The sequence below is a fragment of the Mchenga conophoros genome, linkage group LG10 (genome assembly GCF_057382185.1).
Source record: "Mchenga conophoros isolate Kocher_MC1m ecotype Shallow Benthic linkage group LG10, M_conophoros_male_GT1.1, whole genome shotgun sequence".
In the NCBI taxonomy this organism is placed as follows: domain Eukaryota; kingdom Metazoa; phylum Chordata; class Actinopteri; order Cichliformes; family Cichlidae; genus Mchenga; species Mchenga conophoros.
This window is the reverse complement of record NC_140535.1, coordinates 22,853,175-22,881,126: the sequence shown is the minus strand read 5'-3', so window position 1 is coordinate 22,881,126 and position 27,952 is coordinate 22,853,175. Positions and strand designations below refer to the sequence as shown.

Genomic DNA, 27,952 nt, shown 5'->3' with positions numbered 1-27,952 from the left:
GTTTGCACATCACACTCTTGTGCTGTCCGTATGCACTAAGGTGATAAACCAGCTGATGCTTTTCTCTCCTTGAAAAGCCTTCTGCTTTAAGATGCCCTCCCCGGACTCGAGAAGTGGTCCAATCGCCCTCGTTTCTCAGTCACCTGATTCATGTGCTGCCATTTTACACACAAGTTTGACTGACAAAATAAATAAATAAATCAGAATTGGCCTATCGGAAACCTCAGCAGAGAAATACACCCTTTTGTAAAGAAGATTAAAAAGACTGGGGATAAAAATCACAGCGGCTGAGGTTTCATGCAGCCAGCGCGGGGTGCTGTGTGCGAATCAGAGAGGCGCTTGCAGTCGGATCTGTGCACACGTTCAGAGGCGATACCGGGTGAAGAAGAAGGAAAAGGGGAGGGAAAGGACAATGCTACAGCCCGTGTCTTTGAAAAATTAGTCTTCAGTCATGGTGATGCCGCATAGATTTCATAATCATCGCCGGCCGTCTTTCTATCACTGACATTGCTTTTTTGTGATTCAGCGCTCTGGCACGGACTCTGCGCCGGCATTTCACCCTCAGCAGCGTCTATTTCAGGGATACTGTAGATTATATTAATACACTGACCAGCTTTGGATGCAGGCCGCTCTGACAGGCTACACCGATTTTCTTCTTTTTTACAAGCAGGTTGATTATTTCTGCAGCTGGGCCACCCTGTTGCCCTGCGCTGGATTTTTGGATGCTTCTCTGGATGTGTGACCGTTTAACGCTTTATTTGGCCGCCGCATGAATTCTCCCACCGGATCCTGGTCCGTGTACGCTGCTGTCCTCCACCACCACCACCTGCTCCTCCTCTTCTCCCTCCTCTGGCCGATTCTCACAGAGGGCACTACCCTCCTCCTCCTCCTCTTCCCTGCCGCTAAAGACATTTTGATCGTCCTCCCCGGTTCCCCCCACCCGGACTCGACCATCACTCCTCCGCCTGCCTCCTCATCCTCCTCCTCCACCACCGCCGCCTCCTCCTCCTCCGTAACATGTCGGGACAGTCTTTGACCGACCGGATCGCCGCCGCACAGCACAGCATGACCGGGTCTGCCATCAGCAAAGCCGTCTGCAAGGCCACGACGCACGAAGTCAGCGGACCCAAGAAGAAACACCTTGACTGTAGGTTAAGCATACCATCACTGCTTACTGTATAGATAGGGAGCCTGCCTGCATGCATGCATGCATCAAGCGACCAGCATCTTTTTCCTCACAAAGGGTAGCTTGTATAAACAGCATTACGCTCCCCCCTCCCACCACCTCTCTCTCTCTCATCCGGCCCGCTTATGTTCACAGCTTCTTTAATTAGGCACCGTTACATTCCATTAGATTAAAACGTGATTTACGCAGCAGCCGAGCGCACACAGGCTCCACCACTGACCATCAGAGCAAGCGGAGATCTTCTTCGTCTCTCTTTTTTTTAATATAAGGCGAGAGGGGGGCAAGCCAGGCATTATCTGTGCATGTCATTCAGGGGAAATAGGCCACTCTGGTATAAGCTAATCATATTGCAACCAGTGTAGGCCTATCCATTATTAATGCCACTATCAGGAGCAGCAGCAGCACTGCTGGAGACTCTTCAGTACAGAATGTGCGTTATTGTGCAACATTTTTCTGCCATGCATTCTCGCTGATAAATGCGCTGCTGGTCAGTCCTAAAGGTGCTGAGGACCCTGTCAAGGTTTTAGGAAGAGCAGTGCACTTTTTCCACTCCCCAGCTAATTGTCTATGCAATCAGTAGCAATGATGCACACAGTGATAAAGAGGATTTCTCACATGTGGATTGCATCAGTGATTATTAGGTGGCTGTTAGGTTAGGTGGCTTTTCTGCCTCACTATAATTACTTGACATGATCAATAGAGAGCATGGGTGATCAATGGCACTGCCAGTCACACTCACATGCAGGCAGACAGACAGCAAGACAGCGAATCTGGAGGAAATGTGGATAAATCAGTCAGAGAGAGACCATGAGGCAAGTGGCCAAACAGCCAGTCATCCAGCTACACACCCACCCACCCAGTCAGTCGGTCGCCTGGCAAGTTTGGCAGTGGATTGGTCAGTCATGTCCACAGCAGAGGGTATCATTGTGGATTTTGGGCTCCCTTACAAGATATGCCACCAGGCATTTCAGTGTAATATATCTAAAGAGGGCTGCCTCACTAAAAAAAAAAAAAAAAGAAGAAGAAGAAGAAGCAGGAAACACCCAGTGGGGGCTCAGAAGCAGGTTTCTCTGAGCATTTACGATGAAGGAGCCCTTTTGTGACTCTAGAGCAGGGGTGGGCAATTCCAGGCCTCGAGGGCCGGTGTCCTGCAGGTTTTAGATCTCACCTTGGGTCAGCACACCTGAATCACATGATTAGTTCGTTACCAGGCCTCTGGAGAACTTCAAGACATGTTGAGGAGCTAATTTAGCCATTTAAATCAGCTGTGTTGGTTCAAGGACACATCTAAAACCTGCAGGGACACTGACCCTCGAGGCCTGGAGTTGCCCACCCCTGCTCTAGAGTAATTCCTGCTGCTTTGATTTCATATTAATCTTACCTCGATGGTGGCAGGCGCTCAGTGTTAATTATTAAGTTTTTTAGAGGCTGATGTTTTACGCTATACACAGTTTCACACATCCTTGGAAAAATAAGTAGAAGAGAATCAAACCTACTGTAGGCTCCACGTTCAGTATCGCCGCAAGTGCATCAACAGACTGGCACCGGTGCTCGTTTGTTATTGTGCTCGCCACAGACGCCCCAGTTTTATGAGAACATTGGACTCCTGCAGATATTAAACGACAGAAGGTCATCCACCTTCAGCGCCTGCCACGAGTGGGTGTATCTCAGAAACTAGTAAATGTCACTTAACTCAAGGGTGAGAGCAGAAAATCTTAAAATAGAACCGGAGCATTTACATGACAAATGTCCATCTGTCAAGTGGATTATAAAACAGTTTTTGTCATGACTCACAAGGGCAGAGAAGTTTCTCTCAGAGTCGGTCAGTTTATTCTGGTGAAGGTGGTTTATTCTCCTTTTCCACATTGATACGACTCCTTTGTAGATTTGATTCACTCTCATGGATGTGTGAATCACATTTTTTAGTTAAATAAGCAATTTTGTACTGAAGCCATTCAGATGCAGCTGTTCTAATAGATGCCGCAATAAAATACTTTCTATTTCCAGCTAGAGAGCCTCTCTAAGCCAACATCCAGCACTCTCTCTCATCCGCATTAGGGCACACTTTTAAGGTTAAGGAGGCGATCCAGGAAGGAAGTGTGTTTGTCATCAGGCGGTCAGTGGGCCTGAGCCTTAATTTGACTGAGAGGACCTTGGTGGGGAAGTGAATAAAGAATGCAAAGAAAAGGCAGTGAACACAACTGCTCTCAAGGAGCTTCTGATGAGTCAGCTGTACAGGACTGCGTGCAATCACAGGTCTCTTTGTTCAACCATCAATGCATCTGAGACTCTTTTCTAACCGAACCTGCGTGGTAAACTCAGGTTATGAGAAAACGGCGGACATTTGGTTTGTATTTTCAGATAATGCAAAGCTTATTATAAAAGCTCTCTGCATGGAGGACACGAGCGAGTGGAGCAAACTCGGTGTGGCTAAAAGAATACAGAGCTGCCGGGAAGAAACTGTTCAGATTGGAAAGAAAGAATCTGTTAAAATAATCTGAGGTTAGTTTGATAAGCAGAGTTAAAATACACTCTAGTTGTTATTGAGCCACCACAGCAGGCACAGCATAGAATAAATGCTACGCACAATAAATCTATTCAGAGTGACCAAACCCAGGCCTCCTTTTTTTCCCCCCCTCTTACGGGGTCATGACCTTGCCGCTGTGGTAGGTGACTTCAGTGGCAAATGTTCATCTTTGATGACCCACAGCAAATAATGAGCATGACACACACACAAACACAGGGTAATGACATAGTAGAAGAGTAATCAGGCTAAAAATTACCTTCTGCCCCCAGAGCACAGTCAGCAGTGGTATTCACTGTATGATTTCTTTGCTTGTGCGTCACTGCTGAAATGCTGTAGCGTCACGTTGTAGATTTATTCAAAAAGAAGCTAATTGTGTCGAGAATAATTATCTGCCTTTTTTGCTCCGATGTTCTTCGCTTTTGGCCTCTCGGCTGGATTCAGTGAAAGGCAGCAGCGAGAAAGAGGAAGAAGTGACGACAGATGAGCAAAAATACAACGGATGACGGGGCTCAGCCGCACAGGCGGTCAAACAGAAGAGTAATATACATGAATCCCCCCCCTCCCCGCCACGCACACACATGCTTACTCTGACATCTTGTAGTTCAATTACACGCTCTGAATGATATTCACTTTTTTTTTCTTTTTTAACGCCAAGGCTTTAAAACACATGGGAGGGAAAAAAAAGTTTTTATTGCATTTTAAAGTAAATCTCTCTTTATGAGCTCAAATCCCTTCAGTCATGCATACTTTAAAACTCTGCTCTTACATTTGATCCTAACCAGTATTACAGGTGTCTTAAATTTAGCGCCGTGTTGTCGTGTAATCGTGCAAACCTTTGCACGCTTGCAGCATAAATCTCACTTCTTTTTGTGTTCTTTATCTGCATTTTTTTTTCCTGTGTGGATTTCGGCTTATCGATAATCCCAGCTGGCAATCGTGCAATCAATACTTCATCATCATCATTGTCATCATCATCACATCCCTCTGGCTATTTGCACAGCCACACATCGATGGTTAAATCCCAGCTGATGAATTGTCACCCAAAGGAACAAATAGATTGGGACATGGAAATGTAGTAATTACCCTACTAAAAGTTAAATATCTCTAAACCTCCAGTGAATTAGTTAGTGGTTACTCACAGGCAGTGTAAAACTGAACACCTTTTGACCTTGTCTGCTGTTTAGTTACAGCTTGATATAGATGTTTGGGTTTTTTTATATTTATTTATTTCTGAATTTCCTAGGATCATCCTTCAAGCTCTGCTTTTGAGCTCAGCTACCTCTAAATATGAGGCAAATATGTGGTTATTTTTCCACTCTGTTGCCTCATCTTACATCGTTTTTATTCAAGTGTCACATAAAACTACTAGAAGCTCTAGTCCTTGCAGTTTAAAAGCCCATGAACATAAAAGCAAACATACAGGGTTTCAGAGAAATGGTCCTAATTTAGACATGGAATGCAAGAGGCACACATTAAGGATTTTAAAGGAGGAATTGAGGATTTTATTGTTGCGTATATATACATATATCTATTCAATATGCGTTAGTTTGGGAATTGTTTCTTGTGCCAATTTTATTGCTTCCTGTGCATGTTACATTTTCTGCTTTCAGATGTAGGGAGTGGACAGACCTTTGGCTTATATTTGGCCCTAAAGCAGGAGACCAAATGTCATGACATTAATGCAGCAGAGTTGAGAGTCTGACAGTCTTGGCTGCGTTCGTAATTCATTGTAGGCCAAGCTGGATGAGGTGACAACCTATAATCAATACTTTTACACTTATTATTGGCTGTGCTGTTCCTGCTGAGGCTTTCGCAGTCGAAACTAAAATAAAATAAGACCAAGCTGAGTTGGATCGAAACATCAGCTGCCGCTGGTCGCTGTTGCTTAGGGTGTGTTTCGACATGCAGTCAATGGTTAATCAGGGTGCGAACCGGGACTCTTTGGTATCCAGCGTTTCAGTGGCTGCAGAAAACCTCATCAAGCTTTCAAAACAAAACACTGATAACCTCTGATCCTGCAAAAAAAAAAGAAAGAAAAAAAGAAGCAGATCTCAGAAACCAAACAGCTTTCTCAGTATCTCAGCACACAGATGCTCCCCCGTCTGCCTGTGACTACACTGGTTTTCTCTGATTGCACAAGGGACTCTTTAATTTAGTTCCTTTCATTATAATTGTGCGACACACTTTTGTTGCTGGTGTCTTGTTACCAAATTCAAGTGAAACCGCGGATCGTCCTGATTTCACACTTCTCATCTCATCTGGTAACATTTTAGATTCATTTCTTCTGTCTGTTTATCACTTTTGGTCCCAGTGTGTGTTTTACCAGGATTAGCTGAGACCCTGTTACCAGCTGGCCTTTAAGCAGCCTGCACAATCTCACTTTTAACAGCATCACTGAGAATTTGATGCAGATTGTTTATCCAGGAAAAAAATCTCCAGCTTGCTGATAAATGTCACTGAGCAAATAGCATGAGCTATATATTATGAATGCACTCTGTATAGTGTGTTTATAAAAAAAGGTTTTTTTACTGTAGAAATGCCCCAAGTCAAGATAAGAAAATCTGTCCCTGAAGATTTTAACAACCTTTCGTTTACAGTAATTGAACATTTCAGAATCACATAAGTGGATCTGTAGGCTATGCAGTCTGTAATGCACTGTGTAAAACATGTTTGCACCATTTTACTAGAAGCCTGCAAGTCTTTGTGCTTCAACAGATGCCAAACATACTTTGCATTTTGCTTCTGAGCCCAGTTCCTTAAAGAATGTAGGGCAACATTCCTGCAACCCATCCCAGCAACACTTCTTATCTCTATTTAATTATTTTTGTTGTATCTACAAGACTGAGCACAAACAAAAACCCCACTCCTCTGTTTCCCTGCCAGTTCTCAGATGTGAACACGCACATGCGAGCACACACTCGACCTGTCGTTTGCCAGACCTTTGAGTCTGACATACAGCACCGAGCTGTTTTTCCCCCTTTTTTAAAACGTGTTCCACATTTGCTTTAAACGGCCAATTTACATTCTAGATGCGACTCTCGGATGTTAACTGTTGGGAGGGTGGGGGTCATCTGTTTTAGTCCATCATCGCTAACAAAGATGCTCGGGAAGAAAACTCACAGTCAATATTCATCATCACTCCATTCATCTGACAGGTTTTTTTTTTAGTTTTTTTTTCCTAAATAAAATATGTGTCGCTTAAGTTCATTACGCGAGAATGGAATCGACCTTGCAATGTACCTTTCCATCTTCTGAGTTGATATTTTATTGATATTTTTGTAGAGGAGGCTGGCAGCGTTGCTGAATTACAGTCTCAGATGTGCATTTGGAGATACATCCATCTATAGAGACTATATCATTCATCGATATCATTAATCCATCATTTGTTCATTGAGGCGAGATAAATGCACCGGTCAATATGACTTCAGTCTGTGTGATTGTTCACTCCATCAGCAACTGTTGCTTTTATTCACAATGACTTACAGTAAGTGAACAGGCGGGGTTGGAGTTTATTTGTGTGTTCCTTCACCTTGCTTTCACACTTTTCTCCAGATTGTTTCATGGGTCATCTTTTTTTTGTCTCCTCCAGACCTGATCCACTGCACCAATGAGCTGAACGTCAGCATCCCCCACCTGGCAGACACACTGCTGGAGCGCACAACTAGCAACAGCTGGATTGTGGTTTTTAAAGCGCTCATCACCACACACCACCTCATGATGTACGGCAATGAGGTGAGTCAACCCGCATCGACGTATGGATGCCCGGGGAAATTCGGAGGATGTCTGTCCCCTCTGATCTTGTGACAACAGGAAAATTATTTGTCATCCTGACAAAAAACGCTTGTTTTAAAGAGATCTAAAACGCACTATGGTGCTTCTAAAATGATCCGTCTCACTGTTTTTTTGAGGTCAACATTTCCTGAGTGGTGGGACGTGACTTGAAAGGCCAAAATGACTCTGCCGAAGCTCTAAATAAAAATGTAGAAAAGCTTATTCATCTATTTATCAGTATTGCTCTTCCAATAGAAAAAGGCACCAAATAACCTCTCATTACCAGTGACTCCTGTGTGTGTTATCAATTAACTACACAAATTGTCACTAGGCAGCAAAAGATGACGATCAAACCATTTCCTGTACAGTCTAATACTCTGTGAATGAGCACGAGAGAGACTCTGAGCTTGCTGGTGTTTTGATCGATCCTAAATACTTTGTAGAGATTTCTCTCCAACGCACCCTCAGTGAGATTCTTTGAAACCGTGTCTTCCATGTATCCAGCAAGGACAGATGAAATACTCGGCTGACATTTCAATGGCCAGTATGACAAATCGCAGTGCTCCACTGCGCACCCTGCGAGAGCAGCGACCAAAAAACATCAAACATGTTAAATGATGAGCTTCTGAGACTAGATAGAAGTGCCGTGGCAATGATTACTCCGGGGACGATGACCCTTTCAGAGCATGTGAGCAACAAAGCTTTCAGTGACATGAGCAGTGACATGATGTTTTAAAAATTTGTCAGGGTTGTTTAAATTGGGCGTTTTTAGCCTGGCTTTTTCCTCACTGGTTTTCACCCTGGCCAGAAAGACTGCGTGTTTACAGGCCTCTGAATTGGCATCAAAGCTTGCTTAACGTGATCTGATCCTTTTAAAAAGTGGATGCTGGAATGGGTTTTGCTGCAAATGGGATATCAGTTAAGGAAAGAAGGGGTTGTTTTGTATTGGTAGTGAGGGCAGATTGTGAACGCTAGATCAAGGAAAAGTCGTATGAATCAGCTCTTAATGTTAAAACACCACAGCGAGCTGACTGACCTGATCCACCCTGGCAACCACGACTCAAATAAACCAAACAAATACATGTAGCTTTTTCCAGAGGCTGCCTTTTTTCTCCATTGAGCTCTTAATTGTCTGCCTGCTTTCAGTTGTTACAGGAAAGTTAATCTGCTTCTTTTCCCCCTGGGTAACTCAACCTAGACAAACTACATCAAGCCTGGACATGTTTATGAATGCTGATACAGTTTTCAAGGATGTCAGTGTGTCTGTTTCATACAGTTTCAGGAAGATTATTTCACTGTTTCCTTCTTGGCTGTGAAATTAGTAAAAGGCAAAAAAAAAAGTAGGGCAAGAGCTTTCAAATAAAGACGGGGCAAACGGTCAGTGAAACAAGTAAGAAAGTGAGTTACACAGCGATAGCTAATATACCCAAGTTTGGTAACACTGGCTACTATAAGATGCTAGTCAAACCCGTAGACTGTATATTAGACTTTGTTGTAGACACAGTGATGTCACCCACTGGCTTTAATGTTTGCTGTTTTCAATTTCTAGCACCAAATCACAACAACTGTGGCTTCAAGGTGATTTTTTATTGTAAGGTCAAGACCCTACAATAATGCAAAGACAACAGGAAAAAAAACCCAACAATAATATGATGCGACAGCGGGAAGAAAAAACTTCCTTTTAACAGGAAGAAACCTTGACAGAACCAGGCTCAGCGAGAGGCGGCCATCTACTGCGACCGGTTAGGGGTGAGGGGAGGAAGACAGGACAAAGACACACTGTGGAAGAGAGCCAGAGATGAATAATAACTGATGATTAAATGGTGGTGTAATTTTTGCAGCCTTAAATCTGCTTTTGTGTTGCAGATGTTGTGTTTTTTTTTTTAGATCAGATGCAACTTTGAACAAGCGCCAATTGCTAAGTTAGCAGCTAATGCTGACTAGCTTAGAATTTGGCCGTGTGCAGGTTAGAGAGTGCACTGCTGATAGCAACCACTGGTTACTAATGAGAAATGTGTTATCCCTGACCATTTGGTGAGCAGTTGCTGGAGATTGTTAGTTGAAATTTGGAGCAAAGAGGTATACAGGGGTTATGAACGCTTTGGGCAACAAGCGTTGGGCATTGACAGCAATTTACACTATATCTATAAACACTCGACAATTACTCACTGAGTGGTGGAGAAGCCTTAAAGCATAGCAGTAAAATATGTGCAAAATATATGGGCAAATGTTGAAGCCTGCTAGCAAACAAAGCAATCACAAGAAGGTTTTTGGTGCAGCACCACGAGGTGGCTGTAGCTCAGAAGGTAGAACAAGATAATTGAAAGGTTGGTGGTTCAATCTCTGGCAGCTCCAGTGTTAGCTAGAAAGCACTTAGGTGCAGAAAAAAAGTCCTTTTATTAATGGATGAATAAAGCATATTGTATAAAGTGCTTGGAGTGTTCCAGTACAGTAGAAAAGCCCTCTATAAGGACCAGTCCTTTTAGCATTTACCCTCTTTGCAAACCACTTGCCAACTGCTCAGGGAATACGGTTTTCCTAGACCTGCATGACTGAGGCCTTAGCAAAGTGCATACACAAAATGCCAGGCCTGTGGTGCTTTTTCAAATTCTTCTTCCGAGTTTCCGTGGTGACATGAACAAAAGTCTGTCACAGATACAAACTTTGGTGACCTTTAAATTACGTACGAGCAACGTATGTGGATTGAGACATGTGAAACAAACACAAATGGAGAATATAACGTCACATTTGCAGGGAGGTGGTGAATATGAAAATCAAAAGAATCGTGATTTATAATAAATCTTTTAAAAAAACATATAGATGCTAAAAATCGCTGCACGTGTGACGATGTTTGTGCAAGGTTTCATTCATATATAATTATAGGTAGGGTAGATACACAAATATATACATATGCTATGATCTTTACAGTAAGATGCCACAGATATTCTAATTATTGATAACATATAAATACAATAACACTAGATTTTAATTCACTGAAAACACACAGAAAGCACAGATAATATTACAGTGCACAGTAATATTATTTGTCACACTACTGCATTAAAAAGGCACCGAAACAATAAACAGAGTTCAACTGGAAGGTACATTTTATTACTTTTAAATGTAACTTTGCAAAAAGAAGAACTTTTTTTGTCAAACGTTACCTGCGTCACCCAAGCCAGCACAATTACCCTCTGAAAAATGCAGATAAAGCTGCAACATTTGTGTACATACAGGCTGCCCATGTGGCAGTTTGGCCTTGACTTGAAACTGTCAGGCCACAGAAAGAGAGAAATCACTTACTCATTCTTCTGTTCTTTTTCCTTCAGAGATTGATGCAGTACCTTGCCTCCAGGAATACACTCTTCAACCTCAACAACTTTCTAGATAAGGCTGCACTACAAGGTGATTTAATGCCATTTGGCTCTTTGTAGACTCAGCAGTGCTGTACATCTAACAAAATGACTTTATGTCGGACTCTCGCTGCCTCTGTAGCGCTATCAATAAGCTGCTGCTCAGACGGACCAAATCTGAAAAACCTACAGATGACTGTACCCTTTGTTTGTTACAAAGGGTGCATCATTCCATGTTTGGCACTGATCACCACCTGCACTCATGTATATATCATGTATATATCTATCCACTTAGCACTTTTAATTCTTATTCTTATTTTTATATTTTTATGACAGTATGTTTGCACTGAAGCACCGCAGCAATTTCCTAATGTTGTAAACCTGCTCAACATTTGGCAATAAAACCCTTTCTGATTCTGATTCTGATTCTGAAAATTAAAAAAACATGCTTGGTGACTTTTTAATTATATATACAAAAGGAAAACAAGATAAATAAATAAAGTAAGGTAATGCATGAGCACTGGAAATGCGGATTGGTCGCAAAGAAGCGACTATATTTTTAATTAAAATAAGTGTAGCTTCTTAATCTAATGTGAAAATTGGTCAAGCTGATCAATCTCTAACTGCAGCACCCTCTCTCTGCCCTACAGGGTATAACATGTCAACCTTCATCAGACGCTACAGCCGCTACCTGAATGAAAAAGCCATGTCTTACAGACTAGCAGCGGTGGACTTCACAAAAATGAAGAGAGGGTAGGATACTCTTGCTTGTAACACTTTGCCTGTTGTTTATCCTCTGCTTTACCTGTATAGTAGAAACAGTAAATATATTTTCTATTTTTCCTTAAATGTACATTTATGTTAACAAGTAGTCATTGCAGCCCCAAGTGGCAAATGCATGTCTTGTAAAAACAGTGTGTTCAAAATGGTTTCTATTTTTGTGTCAAGTGGTCTTGTGCCTATGTTTGAGATGAGCAACACAACAGTTTTGTTTGCATATGGGCAGCCAATCAGAAGACAGTAGGACCTTAAAGAGACAGAGCTAAAAGGGCACAGAGAGTAGATGAACTGAGCCTTTGAGTAATAAAAGCTTAGAGTCGCTGTTAGAACAATGTTGAGCAAGAAATTGAACAGCCTTTGATGCTAAAATGCTGTATTAGAGTCAGTATATCATAACTGCAATCTTAAAACATTGTAATTATAAGCTAGTGGTCATAACAGACCAAACAAAGGAAAACAATTACAAGTATTGAACCAACAAAGGATGATTGTGAGGTTGGTTTAGGACATGCGTGAGGACATTTTTACATTTTTCAGTGGGGAGGTCAGAGTGGGATTACATCAGGGTTAGATGAGGTCAGGCAGGACCTTCAGTGGATTATAGTGTTTGCAGATGATAGTGTGACCTGTAGTGAGAGTAGGGAGGAGTTGGAAGAGAGCCTGGAGAAGTGGAGGTATGCTCCAGAGAGAAGAGGAAGAAGAGGAGGGAACAGTTGTAAAGCTGAAGCTGTAAGGAGTACAGATAGTTAAGGCAAATGAGTTTAAACATCTGGGGCCAACCATCCAAAGCAATGGCTTGTGCACAAAAGAGGCAAAGAGGAGAGCGTGTAGGCAGGGTGGAGTGGATAGAGATGAGTGTCAGGGTGATTTGTGACAAAAGGATAGCAGGGTGAAAAGGAAGCTGTACAAGACTGTAGTGAGACCTGCTATGACGTATGGTTTAGAGATGCCACTAACAAAAAGACCAGAGGCAGAGATGAAGATGCTCAGATTTTCACTGAGAGTGACCAAAATGGACCAGATCAGAAATGAATACATCAGCGAGACAGCTCAGGACGACCAGTTCGGAGATAAAGTTAGAGAAGCGAGGCAGAGACTGTTTGACACGTGCAAAGGAGGGCTAGTGGATATGTTTGATGCTGAAAATGAAGCTGGCCAGGTAAGACAAAAAGAGGAAGACCACAGAGGAGGAAGTTACATACTCTTGATTTTCAGTACATCACTTCCTCTACAGGCTTGATGAGTTCTGCGTGTGTTCTCCTGTGTGATTCTTAGGGCTGATGGTGTGATGCGCACCATGAACACAGAGAAGCTGATTAAGACTTTGCCCATCATTCAGAACCAGCTGGATGCACTGCTGGATTTCCAGGTAAACATCTGCCTTAATCGCTCCAAACCCTTTAATGTAAGCAATTGTAGCTGTCACTTCAATATCTCATCTCTCGTTCGTTCCTCCTATCGTCCAGCCAAACTCCAACGAGCTGACGAACGGAGTGATCAACACAGCCTTCATGTTGCTGTTTAAAGACTCCATACGGTTGTTTGCCGCTTATAACGAAGGCGTCATCAACATGTTGGGTACGCACGACACGGCAGATCCTGAGTTCATCTATCTTTAGTTCGTTCTATATTTATGTGGTAATTTTCCTCTGATGTCAAGATCACAAGACTGTGACTCCATCCAACTCCACTTAATCCTTCTTTAGAGAAAATCAATTTTTCCTCCCACTGTCTTCCAGAGTTAAATTAAGGGCCACTGTGTAATGGTCAACTTCTTTTCTTCCATTAATTATTAAGGCAGTGAGGTGTGAGGGTCTGATAAGAGACCATCAGACTCTATGATTTTATTGTAAGTGGGAGTCTTAATGAAAATTAATTTCATCCTGCATGGACAAGAATTGGACAGGCCTAACAGGGAAAATCAGTACCAGATAGATTTTTAAAAGTTGTTTTTTACAGTATACACTGCTGCAGGTCAAAGTAAATTCTGTTTTTGAGCTGTTTCTCGTCTTCTGGCACGCAGAGAAATACTTTGACATGAAGAAGAACCAGTGCAAAGAAGCTTTGGAGATCTACAAGACCTTCCTCAACAGGATGACCAAACTGTCCGAGTTTCTCAAAGTGGCGGAGGTAACGTCCGTTTGTCCTGCCGCTCTTCGATGGAGTTAAACACCTGTAAAGACGATGGGAATATCTATTTGGAGCGAATCTCAACGGCCTTCCTTCCTCTCTGATTTTATATAAATATATTAAATGCTCCTTTCTCATTTCGTCCTGTCACTCAGGAGAAATTTAATCTGCAGAAAAGCGCACTTGAACCTGTTGAGATTTGCTCCAGACTTCTGTTACCCCAGGAACTGATTTACGGTCAGTCTTCTCAGACCTAAACTGACCGCAGATCAGCCTCCGGGAGCTTCTTCTTTTTAATCTTCCAAGTCTCTTTTTTGCACTAGATCTTCTCCTGTTTCTGTCCCTCTCTTGCCCTGGCCTAGGGAGGGGTTTACTTCAAGGCAGTCATTAACGCCAGACTCTTATAGGCTATCAGGGAGACACTCATGTAGAGCTTCCAGTTGAGAGACCCCTCGTGTGCTGCCTGTTCACATGCCTGCACTGCATGCCCAAGCAAGCTCTTTTTCTATCACTATCTCTTTCTCTTGTTCTAATAGCTTAATTTCCACCCTATTTCTTTTTTTTGTTTTGTTAATAAATAGAAGTTTCTTTTATTTTTAAATGGCTGTTACTCCGTTAACAGCTCTTGCTGGGCTTCACAATAAATATAAACAGTTTTATGATCTGTAGACTGCGCAGAGTAATCGTGTACATCTTCAAAAGCTGCCTCGCTGCTTGGTTTCGTTCCCATTTGGAAGAAGGTTTGGGATGCAGCCACTTGATCCCAAAGAAAGAGAGAAAAAAAAGGAAAAAGAAAGAAAGACTAACGTTGACTTTAAGGACCCATTCATTTTACCTGTCTAACAAAATGTGTTTGTCTGTTTGTGTGTCATCTGTGCTCCCCCTCCCCTTCTTCTTTCTGTTCAAAGTCAACATTAGTTGAGTGTCTTCCTTTTGGATGTTTCTTATCTTGCAGTCACATGACCTGTTGTCTGCCCTCTGTGCCCTGCCTGTCTAAACAGTCGTTGTGCTCAGCTTTCATTTCCAACCAGATCTCATCGTGTGTGTATTTATAAGTGTGTGTGTGTACATGTACTGTGTGCGTGTATATATATATACATATATATAGGTGTTTGTATGCGTGTGCATGCGCCTTCCTCCTCTGTTGTCTTTTCTTTGTTTTCCTTTACAGCCACTGCATGAAGTAATGAATGCTTGGGTTTGATTCTTCTTTCTCCCTCCTCCTCCTCTTCCTCTTCTTCCTTCAACACGCCTCTTCCCTTTATTTTTTATTACTATGTGGTCTATTGGGTTTCTTTCTTTCTTTCTTTTTTTGGTTATTCCCTGATTTATTGTTACATTTGGTTTTATTTTTATTTTGCCTCCCTCCTCCCTCCCCCTATCCCTCCTTCCTTTTTTTGTGACACAGCGAGTTGGGATAGATCAGGGCGACAGCCCCGATCTCACACAGGTCAGTCTACATCTCATCTCAATCAGTCAATCAACCAGTCAGTCAACCAGTGTATTAAATCCGTCAAAGTCAGTCCCATAATGCTTCATTCTAAACGCTCCCGTTCCCTACTCACCCTACAGACCTGCCCACACTGCAGCTGCCCCGTTCTCCTCCTCTCTTCTTCACTCTCCTTAACTCCTTCACTTTGTCTCCTTTTCTGTCTGAATCGAGAATAGAGAGGACACATGCAACTAGCCTGAAAGCAGCATTTCCCCCCCCCCCCTCCTGACAATTTTTAGTCCTGTTTTCCTATCTGAATCCTTGCAGAACAAATTTTACTCTAAGGTAAGATTTTTTTAAATCAGTTTTTATGCAGCACAGCCACAAAAGTTTTCAGTCTCTCTCTCTCTCTTTTTTCAGATTAATTTTAGACTGGGGCATATAATATGTCAGAATTTTTTCTGGCAGTCTTTCAGGCATTTTCCCAGTGTAAATATCAAAGCTTGTCTGTTGACTCAAAGGCTTATCATACAAAAAAAAAGTCAGCACAACTTTATGAAATAGGCTTTTGTCCATCTAAGCAGTGTTCACATCACTTTCTGAACAGATTATGTCCCTTTGTATTATTAGCTGTGGGGAGAGCAGCGAATGGTTTTTGTTAAATAGGTTTCTGCAAATATGACTTGGATAGGTGTACATAATGCCATCATAAGTACTGCATACTATGCTATGGTCCTTGAATACAGCTTATCCTTTTCATTGGATTTTAACAATGTGACAAAAAAAACTTAAATGGAAAAAAGTTGTTTTTTCTTTTTCTTTTCTACATTTATGTCGTGTTTGTAGTGCTTATGAAGACCTTATATGCCCTTATTCAACAACATAGTGAACCATGCCTTTACTAAGCTCTAGATATGTGTCTGTTTTAATTTTAAACTTTTAGCATATTCTAGATTTCTCTGAAGAAGGATGCCCAGAATTCGCATTTTACTCTCTTTCCCCCTTAAAATAAGTATATGAGAAATCTTTTCTTTGCCTGTTGTGTTTGCCTTGTGTTCTCTGGTGCTGAAATGTAAAGCTCTGGGTGAAAACTGTGGTATCACATGTGGTCCAAATGAACCCATCCATCCTTTTTGTTTTCCAGTAATGAGTGCAGGCCAGCTGTTCGATGTGTATACCTGGTTTTTTCACCAGATGTTTACATTTGACTGAGTTAACTTCCTTGGCTTCCAGCGGGACACAGTTTTGGTGCTTAGCTCCAGTGATTACTTCCTCAGCCAATCAAACCACTAACACATGAATCTCACTGTGGAATCCACAAGTTAACTCTTAAATTTTGGATAGTGATTTTCTTTCTGTGTATGCGTGTGTAAGTGTGTGTGTTTACGAGAGCATTTGTGCACTGCTGGCCTCTGCATGGGCTCGTTAGATGGTTCACAGACGTGTTTGTTGTGTTTCGACTCTGGAGCCCCGCAGCGATGATACTCTGCTCTGTCCCGACCTGTCAGTCCTGCTGTGGACTCGCTTGCATGATCCAAAGCTAACATGTGCATGCTGGCCAACCAAACCTGATGAAACCAAATGAAAAAAACAAAAAAACAGAACAAAGAGCTGTCATAGAGTAGATAGTGAATTTGAGGGTGATGTCTAAATTTTGCTGCTGCTTTGTGTGTGTGAGAGAGAGATGAAATGAGAAGTGAGGAGAGGAGGGAAAAGCGAGCTAAGTGCCCCAATTTGCCTACTTGCCCATGGTTGTAATCTGCTGAACCCCACCCCCCTCAGGCTCCCAGTTCTCTCCTGGAGGCTCTGGAGCAGCATCTAGCTTCTCTGGAAGGCAGGAAGCTCAAGGACCTCTCCACCGCCAGCAGGTATGATCAGATCACAGACAGGCACCTCAGGCCTGCTGCATCACTCACTTAATGCTACTTTTAAAACTATTATTTCTGCTACAGCTGTTCTTTCCCTTACTGCTACCAGCATTAGCACTACAGCAACCATGGTGTACTGCTGATCTGCCACCATGAATTTTACTACTGCCAGATTTTTACAGTTTCTCTTATAGCAAACATAAAACTTGCATTTTACCTACATGCATCATATGCTGTTGCTTAAATGATACTTACAATCAAATTTTACTCAAAGTTCGTTTCTGATCACTACTTTGAAACATTTCAACCGTGGGTCATGCTGATGGTGCCCAGATAACTAAATGGGTTTTTTTTTTTAGCTTTACATGGTGTTGTTAAAAAGTATCAAAGAGTAAAGTAAAGAATATCCCCCCCAAAAAGAAAAAGAAATTTAAAGAGACCTGTAAACCCTGTGTGTGTTTGCGGGTGTGTGTCTTACCTTAAGATCCAGCACCTTGTCCAGTGCAGTGTCATCTCTCTCCAGCACGGGGATCTCTCTCAGCCGCATGGAAGACAAGACGGAGGACAACCGACTGCAGCAACACAAGGTGGCACAGTTCATACATACCACGTGCCAGAACTATTGCAGGGATTCAACCACAATATGATTGCCTGTGCTTTTAGGTTCTTTTGTCTTCTATGCTAGTGAAACACTCTGAAAGCCGTTCACGTGTGTGAACCATGTAGACCTCGGTGTCTTAAGACTTTCTGCCCTCCACACTGTTGTTAAAGTTGAATAGACAAGTGCATTAATTCTGCAGTACAGTGAAATACGCTGTTTCTCTGTAGTGTACAGAGATGCACACAGAATAGAAATGAACTCTCAGTCTACATACTGCACTCCTGCAGTGGAGTTTATTCTCAAACAAACCATCCTGGCCTTTCATTTGATAGTAACAATTTAAAGGAAGATTAACCCTTGAAATACACACTCACTGGATGCTTTGTTATTTATATCTAATAAAATTCTCATTAATGAAACTATTAAACTGGGCAATAATATGGCAGCAACTCATTTAGATGAGTTAAAGAATGTAGACATGGTCAAGATAACCTGCTGAAGTTCAAACCAAGCATCAGAATGGGGAAGAAAGGTGAGGAGACTTTGCATGTAGCATGGTTGTTAGTGCCAGACGGGCACTTTCCCACACAACCATCTCTAGGGTTACAGAGAAAATATCCAGCAAGATGCAGTTCTCTGGGAGAAAATGCCTCGTTGATGTCAGAAGAGAATGACCAGACTGCTTCAAGCTGATAGGAAGACAACAGTAATTTAAAAAAAAAAAAACACTCGTTACAACCATGGTATGCAGAAGAGCATAACACATCCAGCTTTGAGGACAACCTTAATCGCTTTTGGACAAAAGAAGATATGATCTGATCTGGTCTCATAAAACCATGGATCCATCCTGCCTATATGGATGGTTCAGGTTGGTGGTGGTGTAAGGATGTGGGGGATGTTTTCTTGGCATACCCCTTGATACCACTGGGTATTGTTTAAACACCACAGCCTGCCTGAGTATTTATGACTGCAGTGTACCCATCTTTTGATGGCTGTTCCCACCAGCAACTCTAACTGGCTTCTTGAACATGACAATGAGTTCACTGCACTCAAATGGCCTCCGTAGTAACCAGATCTCAATCCAATAGAGCACCTTTGGTATGTGGTGGAACAAGTAATACTAGATGTGCAGCTGACAAATCTGCTACCATGTCAACATAGACAAAATCCTTTGAGGAAAATCGCCAGCACCTTGTTGAATCGCTGCTAATAAGGATTAAGGAAGCTCTGAAGGCAAAAACAAAAAAAGAGTCTGACATAGTACTAGCAAAGTGAACCTTGTGTGTATTATACTAACCATAATCATCTACATTGTGTTGATGTATTCTGTCTAGGAGGACGGTCACAAAGTGATCGACATTCAGACACCTAACGTGTCACCCAGCACCCAATCAGTGGGCAGTGCCAACAGCAGTGGAGGGGCCACAGATCTCTTCTCTAACTCACCTATTGTACCCGTCAACAACCAGTGAGTGTATTGTCTGCGCTTATATATAGTTTCTACAAAGAAAAAAAGTGCCTCCTATCTATACTGCTAAAAAGAGTGTTTTTTGTATTAGTTAAATGTCACAAGTCTATTTCCTTGATCTTATCCTGATATTTTGTCCAGTTACCCTACGTCTTTAGATGAAAGCCTTTAGCCTTTACATTTTTAGAATAAAGTGAGGAAAAAAACTGTGCTTTCCACTCCATTTTCCTTCCTGCAGTGTGCCAAACCTGACTAGTGAGCTGTTCACCCTGCAGCCTAACTTCACCCCCATCCAGACCACACACACTGTGCCCAACAACAACAACGCCTGGGGAGGTAGGACCACGCACGCACACGCACGCACGCACATGTACACATAATCATGTTAACGTACAATGAAGCATGAGAGTAAATTCCCACTCACTACCTCACACACACACATACAAACAAGCACACGCTTAAAGCATGTTATGCTTTGACAATGACAGCTAGCTTCTTCATGCTTTTTGACTCATTTCTTCTCTTTTCACGTTACCATGGTTACCTGTGGACATCAGGTGACTTGCTAAAGCCATCCCCACCCACTCAAATTCACAGTCCTGGAGCCCCGTTGCACTCTGGGAAGATGCTGCCCAATGATTTGGACTCATCCTTAGCCAACCTTGTTGGGAGTGAGTACAAAATGTGCAAATTTTCTCTTCACATTTTCCCTGTTAACCAGTCTTGCTGTGTCTCCCTTTCAACTGATGCTATGTTTATTTTTGTTTTATTTCTTCTCCCAGACCTGCAGTTTGGGGGGACGCCAGCTAAAAAGTGAGTGGGTTTGCCTTACATCAAAAGCCGAGCCGCAGGCAGACGACTGCTGTCGGATCTCTCACGCTGTTCAATGATTTTTGCATCCTCTGTGCACCTGCAAATGCACGTGTTAGATCGTGTGTGTTTTTGTGCATCAGGCCAGAGCTCCAGTGGAGTCAGCTGGTAGAGAAGAAGCCGACGGGTGGTAGTGGCTGGCAATCGAAGACCATGTGCACCAGCACCAACTGGACTCACACCACCCATCCCATGGCACCTGCACCCATGCCCGTTCCTCAAATGGTAAAATAAATGCTACAATTACTTTTTAATTGCCTGCGAGAGTTTGTGCTTGCGTCATCAAGGTCCTGTGGTTGCACTTACACTTCCTCTGACACTTTTTTCCCCCACTTCTGCTGCTTGATTAGATGTCTTCTCAAGACAGTATGGGTGTGAAGGTTTCTGCTTTATTAACAGTTTCTCCAGTCTCCACTTAGTATGGTTGGTTAATTTGGGATTAAAATATAATTTCACATATAAATTTCTGTAAACCAAAGCTAGCTATAAGTGGATGAGGGATCCTAGGTGAATTTCTAAATGGATGGGCTTGCTCCAGCGCGATGGCCAAGAAACTGAAAAGGTTTCTGGCTTCCATGCTGTTTAGTCAGTTGCTTTATCGCTCATTAGTGTTTCCCTACTGGCCGGTAGACTTTACAATGTGATAAGGTAATAAAAACAAAACAGATTTTTCTAGGCGCTTCTGAGCTTTTAAAACTGGAACCCCAAAGCCTCAGCTTTTTTAAGATAATGATAAAAACTGACATTGCGCACAGTTGGATTTTTCTCCCAAAAGTCTTTATAGATGTCTAATAATTGTGGTCATGTGAAAGAGACCAAGTGACCACTGAGAAGATTGGCAGTGAGGCTGTATCCAGCTCTTTCAATGCATCAGTACTTTTGAAGGAGCTCCCAAATGTGTCTGTGCCTTTTGTGCTCCATGCCAATTATCTACACGTCTCTTCAATTCAGTCTGGTTTCATCCTTTTAATTTTGGACTGATTGACCTCTCAACTCAAACTGCTCATTTTCTCGGCAAATGGTTTGGAAAGATGGTGGCACGCCTTGAATGGAAAGTAGATGATTTTAACATGAGGAAAGTGCAAAAAATTCCGCTTTATCTTCTCTGCCTGTTTGGAGAAAGAGAACGGGCATGGCTGTGATTGTGGTATGCGGAACTATTTTAGAGGTCTTTAACTGTTTTTCTTTTCTCTCTTTCCTTTAACTCGACAGAATGGGATGATCTATACTGGCTATGTAAGTTTCTTCAGCCCCCTTTCCTTCACTCCTCGTTTTGTCCACGACATCCTCCAGAACTGCACTGCTTTGCTTTCTTAATCATTTTCCTTATTGTACTGTCTTAGAACTGCCCTTTTATCCCTTGTGGTGTCATCTCGATTCAGTGTTGTTAAACGTTAAAGCTGATTTTGTTTAACAAGATCTTGTAAAAGCCGAATGAATGGGAATATTTATTTGGCATAAAAAAACAAAAAATGACTTTCTTTGAGGTACATCTTTGACAGATTAGAAATTAATTGCCCTAACAGAATTAGCGTTAATTTTAATTTATTTATTTTGGTCACTATTAAAAAGTATTGTGCATTACGCCCCTCCCTGTTTTTCTGTACAGGCTCCAGCACCAGTGGCTTTTCCTATGACGACACCCCAAGTGCCTGTGTATGGAATGGTAAAGAACAACTTCCAGTCTTATCGTGGTCTTACAGTCAGAGATTTTTAATTTATCCAATAAATACTGTTTATTTTTATTGTTTTGTCTCGGTTCACGTTGCTCTGTTTACTCCCCACCTGTTTCGCTCCCTCATACTCTTCTCCTTCCCTGCCTGCTCTCACCTGTGCTCTGAGAAGCTCCCTCCTCAGATGAATCATCAGATGGGGGGCGTTCCCATGATGCCCCCACAGCATGTCATGTATAACCAGCCTGTCCTGAGACCCACCAATCCTTTTGGACCCATCCCAGGAACACAGGTAACATCAGCCCTCACAAAAACAAGCAGAAATGTTAATGAACATGCCAGAGAGCGTGGGGACAAGAGCATAGCATATGGGCACTAATGGGATCATCTCAAGTAGTGCAATGGTTGTACGCAGTTGTGTTGCACAAAGACCAGAGCGTTCTCACTCCCGAGGCGTAACATGTCGACGTTTTGTCACGTCCCGCGGCGTTCCTGAGGAACGCGAAAGGAGACCTTCGGCGTTCTTATGGTACGCGGCGGGTTATGGCTGGAATCCAGTGCAATGACGCTCCCGCGGTAGTAGACGTTCCAGCCCTGTATTCCAGCCCTAAACCTAACCTTATCCCTAGCCCTGACCATAACCTTATTCCTGACCTTAACCAGATGATGATGTTAAATAGCGTGTTTCTAAGCGATTTGAAGAAAAAGAGCGAACATGTGTAGGTTCAGTCCATTCGGTTCTCTTATTTCCTCTTTTTCCGAGGTCGTCATTTAGGAACGTGGTGGGTAGCCGAAAACGTAATATGGTGACGATTTGTCACCTAGCGTAAAATGTTACGCTTTGGGAGTGAGAACGGGTACAAAGACACAAGTTTAGTAGTTTTGCCTCTGTACACCACCACAGTGGATTTTAAATCAACCAATCATGATGTGATTGAAGTGTAGACTTTCAGCTTTAATTCAAGGGGTTTAACAGAAAAATTTGACAAACTTTTTTAGGAATTGCAGCAAGTTTTATAGATATTCTCACATTTTCAGAGGCTTCGCATTAATTGGACAGTTTACTGTTTCATGACCGGTTATGCCTACTTCTCTGTTCTTGGACAAGCTTTGAAGACACGATATCTGAAGATGATTCAAAGTGTTGATTTTTCACTGCACTTTAAATATGAGGCCCAAGGAGATGTCAGTGCAAGTGAGGGACATCATCATTAGGGTCAACCCCCGCCCCCCACCCAAAAAATAAAAATAAAGCAATCAGAGAGGCGGCAAAAACCTGGTACATTCTTAAAAACCATGAATTCACCAGCTTGGCAACAACAAAACACCCGAAAGAACATTGAAGATTAGTAAACAGAATTATAGACAGAATTATAATGATTATAATCATATCCATGGTTAAGAAAAACTTCAGAATCTAAATGTGTTAACAACACTTAGGTGTTGGACATAGGTGCATCACTGTCAAGGTCTATAATCAAGCGATGGCTTCATGAATGGAAATATAGAGTTTTTGCAAAAAGGTGCAAACCACTGGTTACACTCAAAAACAGGAAGGCCGCATTAGACTGTGTCAGAAAAAGAGCCTGCACAGTTATGAAACAAATATTTCGACAGGTGAAACCGAGATGGTAAATGGCCTGTATTTATATAGCGCTTTACTAGTCCCTAAGGGCTTTACATATCCAGTCATCCACCCATTCACACACTGGTGCTGGCAAGCTACATTGTAGCCACAGCCACCCTGGGGCGCACTGACAGAGGCGAGGCTGCCGGACACTGGCGCCACCGGGCCCTCTGACCACCACCAGTAGGCAACGGGTGAAGTGTCTTGCCCAAGGACACAACGACCGAGACTATCCAAGCCGGGGCTCGAACCGGCAACCTTCCGATTACAAGGCGAACTCCCAACTCTTGAGCCACGATCGCCTGGCTACCAATGGAATCAGGTCACTAGTGTTTAGTGATGATGTAACTGCAGATAGAAGTAGTAGTATGAATTCTAAAGTGCACAAAGCTATACTTTCTCTATACTCTCTCAGATTGCAGATCTGACTTCCCAGTGCAAATGATCCATAGCATACTGCAAGAGCCACCCAAGAGTTTCTCAATGCAAAGAAATGGGAAATTCCTCAACAGTGAAGTCAGTCACCAATGAAGTATATCCTATATATACACAGCATCCCAGCTGTTTTGTGGCTACATCGATGTAGTTAAACGAGCAGGCTGGGGCCGCTGGTTAGCTTGGCATAAAGTGATGCCCCCACAATCCCACAACTTGGCATCAAATAAGAGAGAAAAGTGATTTTCTTTAGGGTTATTGGTGTGCTGTTTTTCTTTTTCTTTGTTTGTATTCTTTTTTACTTTTGTTTCTGCTCTTAATGCTAAGGTAAGCTATCCAACTTCTGTTCACATGCAAATCACATGTCAGAAAATAAGTGCAGTTGTCAAGCTGTGCATTCCTTTGTAAACCATAAATCAAACATGCAGCTTGTCTGGGTGCTTTTTTTGTATTTTTCTTTCTCCTTACACTTGACCAATTACAGATAATCTGACACCACGCAGAGCAATTTTGAAAGCAGTCACAATACAGTAGGGGAAAAAACTGCCTTGTTAAAGCAGCAGCAGCAATGCTATTACAAACATGACCAATAAAAAAACAAAATGTTTAGTAGGTAATAAGGAGGGTGTGTGGATGGAGAAACTGCCCAAACTAAATCATCTGCAAATATTGGACAGCTCTAACATTTATGGTCTTCAGTGCGTAGCTTCTGAGAAAAGCAGATTATTGAAGCAGAAACAGATAAAGGAGAAAACTGGGAAGTAATAGGAGCTATTTAAATGATTTGAGCACATTAACGGGCTGCATTGCACATCTTAAACCGATGTGTACCAGCACAGAAACAACACGGGCAGAATATTGCTTTGGTACAAACACTGAATCTGTGCCTCTTCAAGTCCTCGGGAATAACAGAGGCCACTCGTTCATAGCTGTTTCTCTAGGGGTGATTAGCAATGTTCAAGTAGTGGCTCCATCAAGAATCTCAATGATGAGTCATGTTGTCAGGTAATTTAAAAATTGACCAGGAAGTGTGAAGAAGAAAAAAATAAGTTCACTGCGAGCAATCATCAGCTGCAAAGGTTACAAGACTCACAGGAGCACAAACAATCAAGTATATTTTGACCAATTATTCAAAACATAACAGAGTAATATAATTGTTTACTGAACAATCACCGCTCCGAGGTGCTGTTTTCTTGGCACTGCGGCAGCTAATACGCTTGTCAATAGATGCCTGAACACTTGATGAGCTGTTTTGTTGAACTAAATTACTCTTGCATGTCTCTCACCCCCCCACCACCCCGTCCTCTGCAGATGCACTTCATGTAGGGGATGATGTTGTAACCATGGCAGCAAAGCTGGGAGAGAGAAGGCGAGAGGAAAGAGACAGAGAGAAAGAGTCGGCAGCGAACGCAAATCCAGAACCAAAATCCAGCGCAGGGGAAAGAAAGAAGAGGGCAGAGAGGAAGAAAAAGGGGAGGGGAGAGGACGAAGGAGAGAGGAGGACCAGAGGATGGATAGAAGATGAAACGCTGATGTCAGTTTCCATGTCACCTGACCCTCTAATCTCCTCTCCTCTCTCCATGTGGCTACTGATCTCTCTGTCTTTGAATCTATAGTGCTGGGGCACCAGAGGCTCTGCATTAGTCCCATTCAACCTCTGCTTGATTTGCCAGTTCAAATGGCAATTACGACCTGTGATGACACTATGAGGACTGACAGCTCGTTGGAAGTGCAGAAGCTCTTTTGCCATTTTCCCCCCCGCCCCTCACCCCATCATACTGATAATTTCCTGTATAAAGGCTTACCCGCATCTCTCTCCATCCCTCAGCTGAATCAAACTTGGAGGACACGCGTCTCTTTCTCTGATTGGATCGTTTGCTGGCACTTTACTCTATGTGACCTTTGCCAAGGGTGTATTTCTGTGTAGGTGATTTTTAGCATCTTGTTCCGATTGGTTCCCGGTAACGTGTCATCCATCCGTCACCTGATGTCAGAAGTTATTGATTTGAATGCGTGCGTGTGTGTTCGTGTGTCTGCGCGTGCGTGCGTGCGTTCCTTTTTCTACATTTCAGCGTGCTGCATCCACGTATCCATTTGAGTCTTTTTATGAGCTCCATTTGTTCTTAATTGCCAATTTCACAGAGAGAATCGGGCGTAAAACAATTGGCACGCTTGTGTGATTGTGGATGGACGTGGAGCTGTGTAGGGTGTGCTACAGCGTGTGTTTCTCTTTTGGTACCTGATGTCATTAATGTGTTGCCAGGTACCAACATGTTACTGCACTGGAATTAACTGATGAAAGCACTGAGCCAGACCCAGGCATCACATTTGGATGTAAACAAACCTCCGCTACTTGGGGACGTGATGTACACACTGTGTTTCGTTTCGTTTTTTGGGGGGTTTTGCCCTCTTCTACAGGCGTGCAATATCATGCAATCTCATTATACACCCATTTGTAGCCCGGTTAGAAGCCTTTTTCTGCTGTAGTGTCAGAGTTCCTGTATGTCCACATGAGATTTCTGTACAAAATACTGTTGATTTTTTTTTCTCGTTTTCTAAGCTGTTCTGATAACAACTGAACTGCTCTAAAAGTTGTGAAAAATGCACTGAGAGCCACACAGGAGGTGAGTTGACATTAGGTGAATTTCAATCTAGCAATCAGTAATGGTCGAACTCCCAGCTGTATGATATCCTCCCTGTCCTGAGCATTTGTCCTGTCCAAAATTAATCTCCTGTCAAGTCCTTATCACCCCCACCCTACCCACCCCAAAAGATAATAAAATTTAAAAAAAAATGGATGAGGGTAGAAGTCTCACCTCCACTGGGAGGATTTAAAGAGAGCCACTGAGAAGCGAGTTATTAATGTAGAGTGGAACGTTTATGGACAGGACAGCTAAAGGTCAGTCTGGAGCATCAAGTGAACGACAGCAGTGGAAAGCAGCTGAGCGTAATGTCTGTCGATCGCGGCCCGAGCAAAGCCCGCAGCGACGGCGCGCAGATTAATTCGGACAGCCAGAGACAGGGAGGCTCTAATGAGACATTAAATGTTAATGTGGATTTTCTAGGAGATCCAAGGTCGAGTTAGACTCACAGTCAGATGATATATATAAAAATATATATAGCACAAACCTTCAAAGAGGGGACAATGCTCTGCTGCACAAAAACCTAAAATCATTGCTGGGATGTACAGTCGAAAGGGGCAATAATCAATTGGGTATGAAGTCGTTTTTTTTATTGGTTGTGTCCGTTCTATGTACATGTACTGTATGTGTGTTTGTGTGCACATGCCTTCCCATAGAGATAAACAGGGTCATGTTCCTCGGTTAGAGGTTACACATCTCTATCGAGCTGGTAGCTTGTACTAACTTAGCAATGAGTGTTTTTGTGACCGTGTCTGTACAACATCACATCATTTTAAGGTGGCTCTAGGTTCACTCATCTGCTGCAAAACGCAAAAAACTGGGGGGGAAAGAAACCCCCGAGTCATCAGATGTGGAATCAGTCAAAGTGAGTCTGAAGCAAACTTCTCCAAAGAGCTGGAAGTGCACATGCTGGTGATTTCTAACAAAAAAAGAAAGAAAAAGAATCGCAACTGTAACTGCTGGCTATGTAAAAACCAGTCTCACCGCAGCTACAACTTTACTACCAGCAGAGAGAGATTTGTGCTAGGAATCACCGGGCAGGCAGATGTTCTCTTTGAGGTTTCACTTTTGAATGAACATAAATGTAAGAGGTCAGCTGAGATTTGGGTATTTCCTTCGGGAAAATGTCGCGCCATTACTCCTTGTTGCAGTTATTTGTCGTTCTCCGTCAGATGAATGAGCTTTTCATTGTGCACTTCACTCCCACCAACAGAGCTCGATCCATCCTGGGCCAACCTCTGACTGTTACTGTGTCCTCTGTATATAGGTAATGCTGTTCATGTGTTTTTAGACGTGCTCTCTCTCTCTGTAAAGTGATCGAAGCCCCATTGGATGACGTACTGTACGTGGGACAATTTATTGCTGTATCTGTGTTTGAATGGTTGTACTTTGAAGGTGTCATCATCCAGCGATGGGCGGGGTGGGTTAGGGTTGATGTTTGTGATGTTTGTGTCCATCTGGAGGAGTAAGGGTGGGGTCGGGAGGGCTGGGGTTTATGGGGGTAAACTATCACAACTGGTCTATACCAAGAGTGTCTTCATCAAGGAAGTGGACAGGACAGGGTCTGTCCTCTTCAAAACAGGAACATT

The 27,952-nt window shown here is 42.7% G+C and overlaps 1 protein-coding gene across 5 annotated transcripts; it reads left to right on the top strand.

Annotated features, from left to right (window-relative positions):
- Nucleotides 1-193: 193 nt before the first annotated feature.
- Nucleotides 194-27,782, top strand: LOC146565970 (phosphatidylinositol-binding clathrin assembly protein-like). 5 transcript variants are annotated; one of them, XM_085289453.1, is made up of 19 exons: nt 194-1,147; nt 7,303-7,445; nt 10,814-10,889; nt 11,488-11,590; nt 12,893-12,986; nt 13,084-13,195; nt 13,641-13,747; nt 15,156-15,197; nt 16,962-17,047; nt 17,571-17,634; nt 18,983-19,116; nt 19,355-19,452; nt 19,674-19,787; nt 19,899-19,929; nt 20,070-20,211; nt 21,199-21,222; nt 21,596-21,652; nt 21,832-21,951; nt 25,033-27,782. In XM_085289453.1, exons 1-19 carry the CDS (start codon nt 1,018-1,020, stop codon nt 25,045-25,047), a joined length of 1,692 nt encoding a protein of 563 aa, XP_085145579.1. In that variant the 5' UTR covers nt 194-1,017; the 3' UTR covers nt 25,048-27,782. The 5 variants fall into 5 exon arrangements, with proteins under 5 accessions (XP_085145579.1, XP_085145577.1, XP_085145581.1 ...); XM_085289451.1 differs by having other exon boundaries at nt 17,532-17,634; XM_085289455.1 differs by lacking the exon at nt 15,156-15,197.
- The last annotated feature ends 170 nt before the right edge of the window (nt 27,783-27,952 follow it).

Excerpts from the sequence above, each read along its gene's own strand:
- LOC146565970 (XM_085289451.1), top strand. The coding sequence starts at position 1,018 with ATGTCGGGACAGTCTTTGACCGACCGGATCGCCGCCGCACAGCACAGC. Across the intron at positions 13,196-13,640 it reads AGGCGTCATCAACATGTTGG|AGAAATACTTTGACATGAAG; the intron begins GTACGCACGACA and ends TCTGGCACGCAG. Across the intron at positions 19,453-19,673 it reads CAACAACAACGCCTGGGGAG|GTGACTTGCTAAAGCCATCC; the intron begins GTAGGACCACGC and ends TGTGGACATCAG.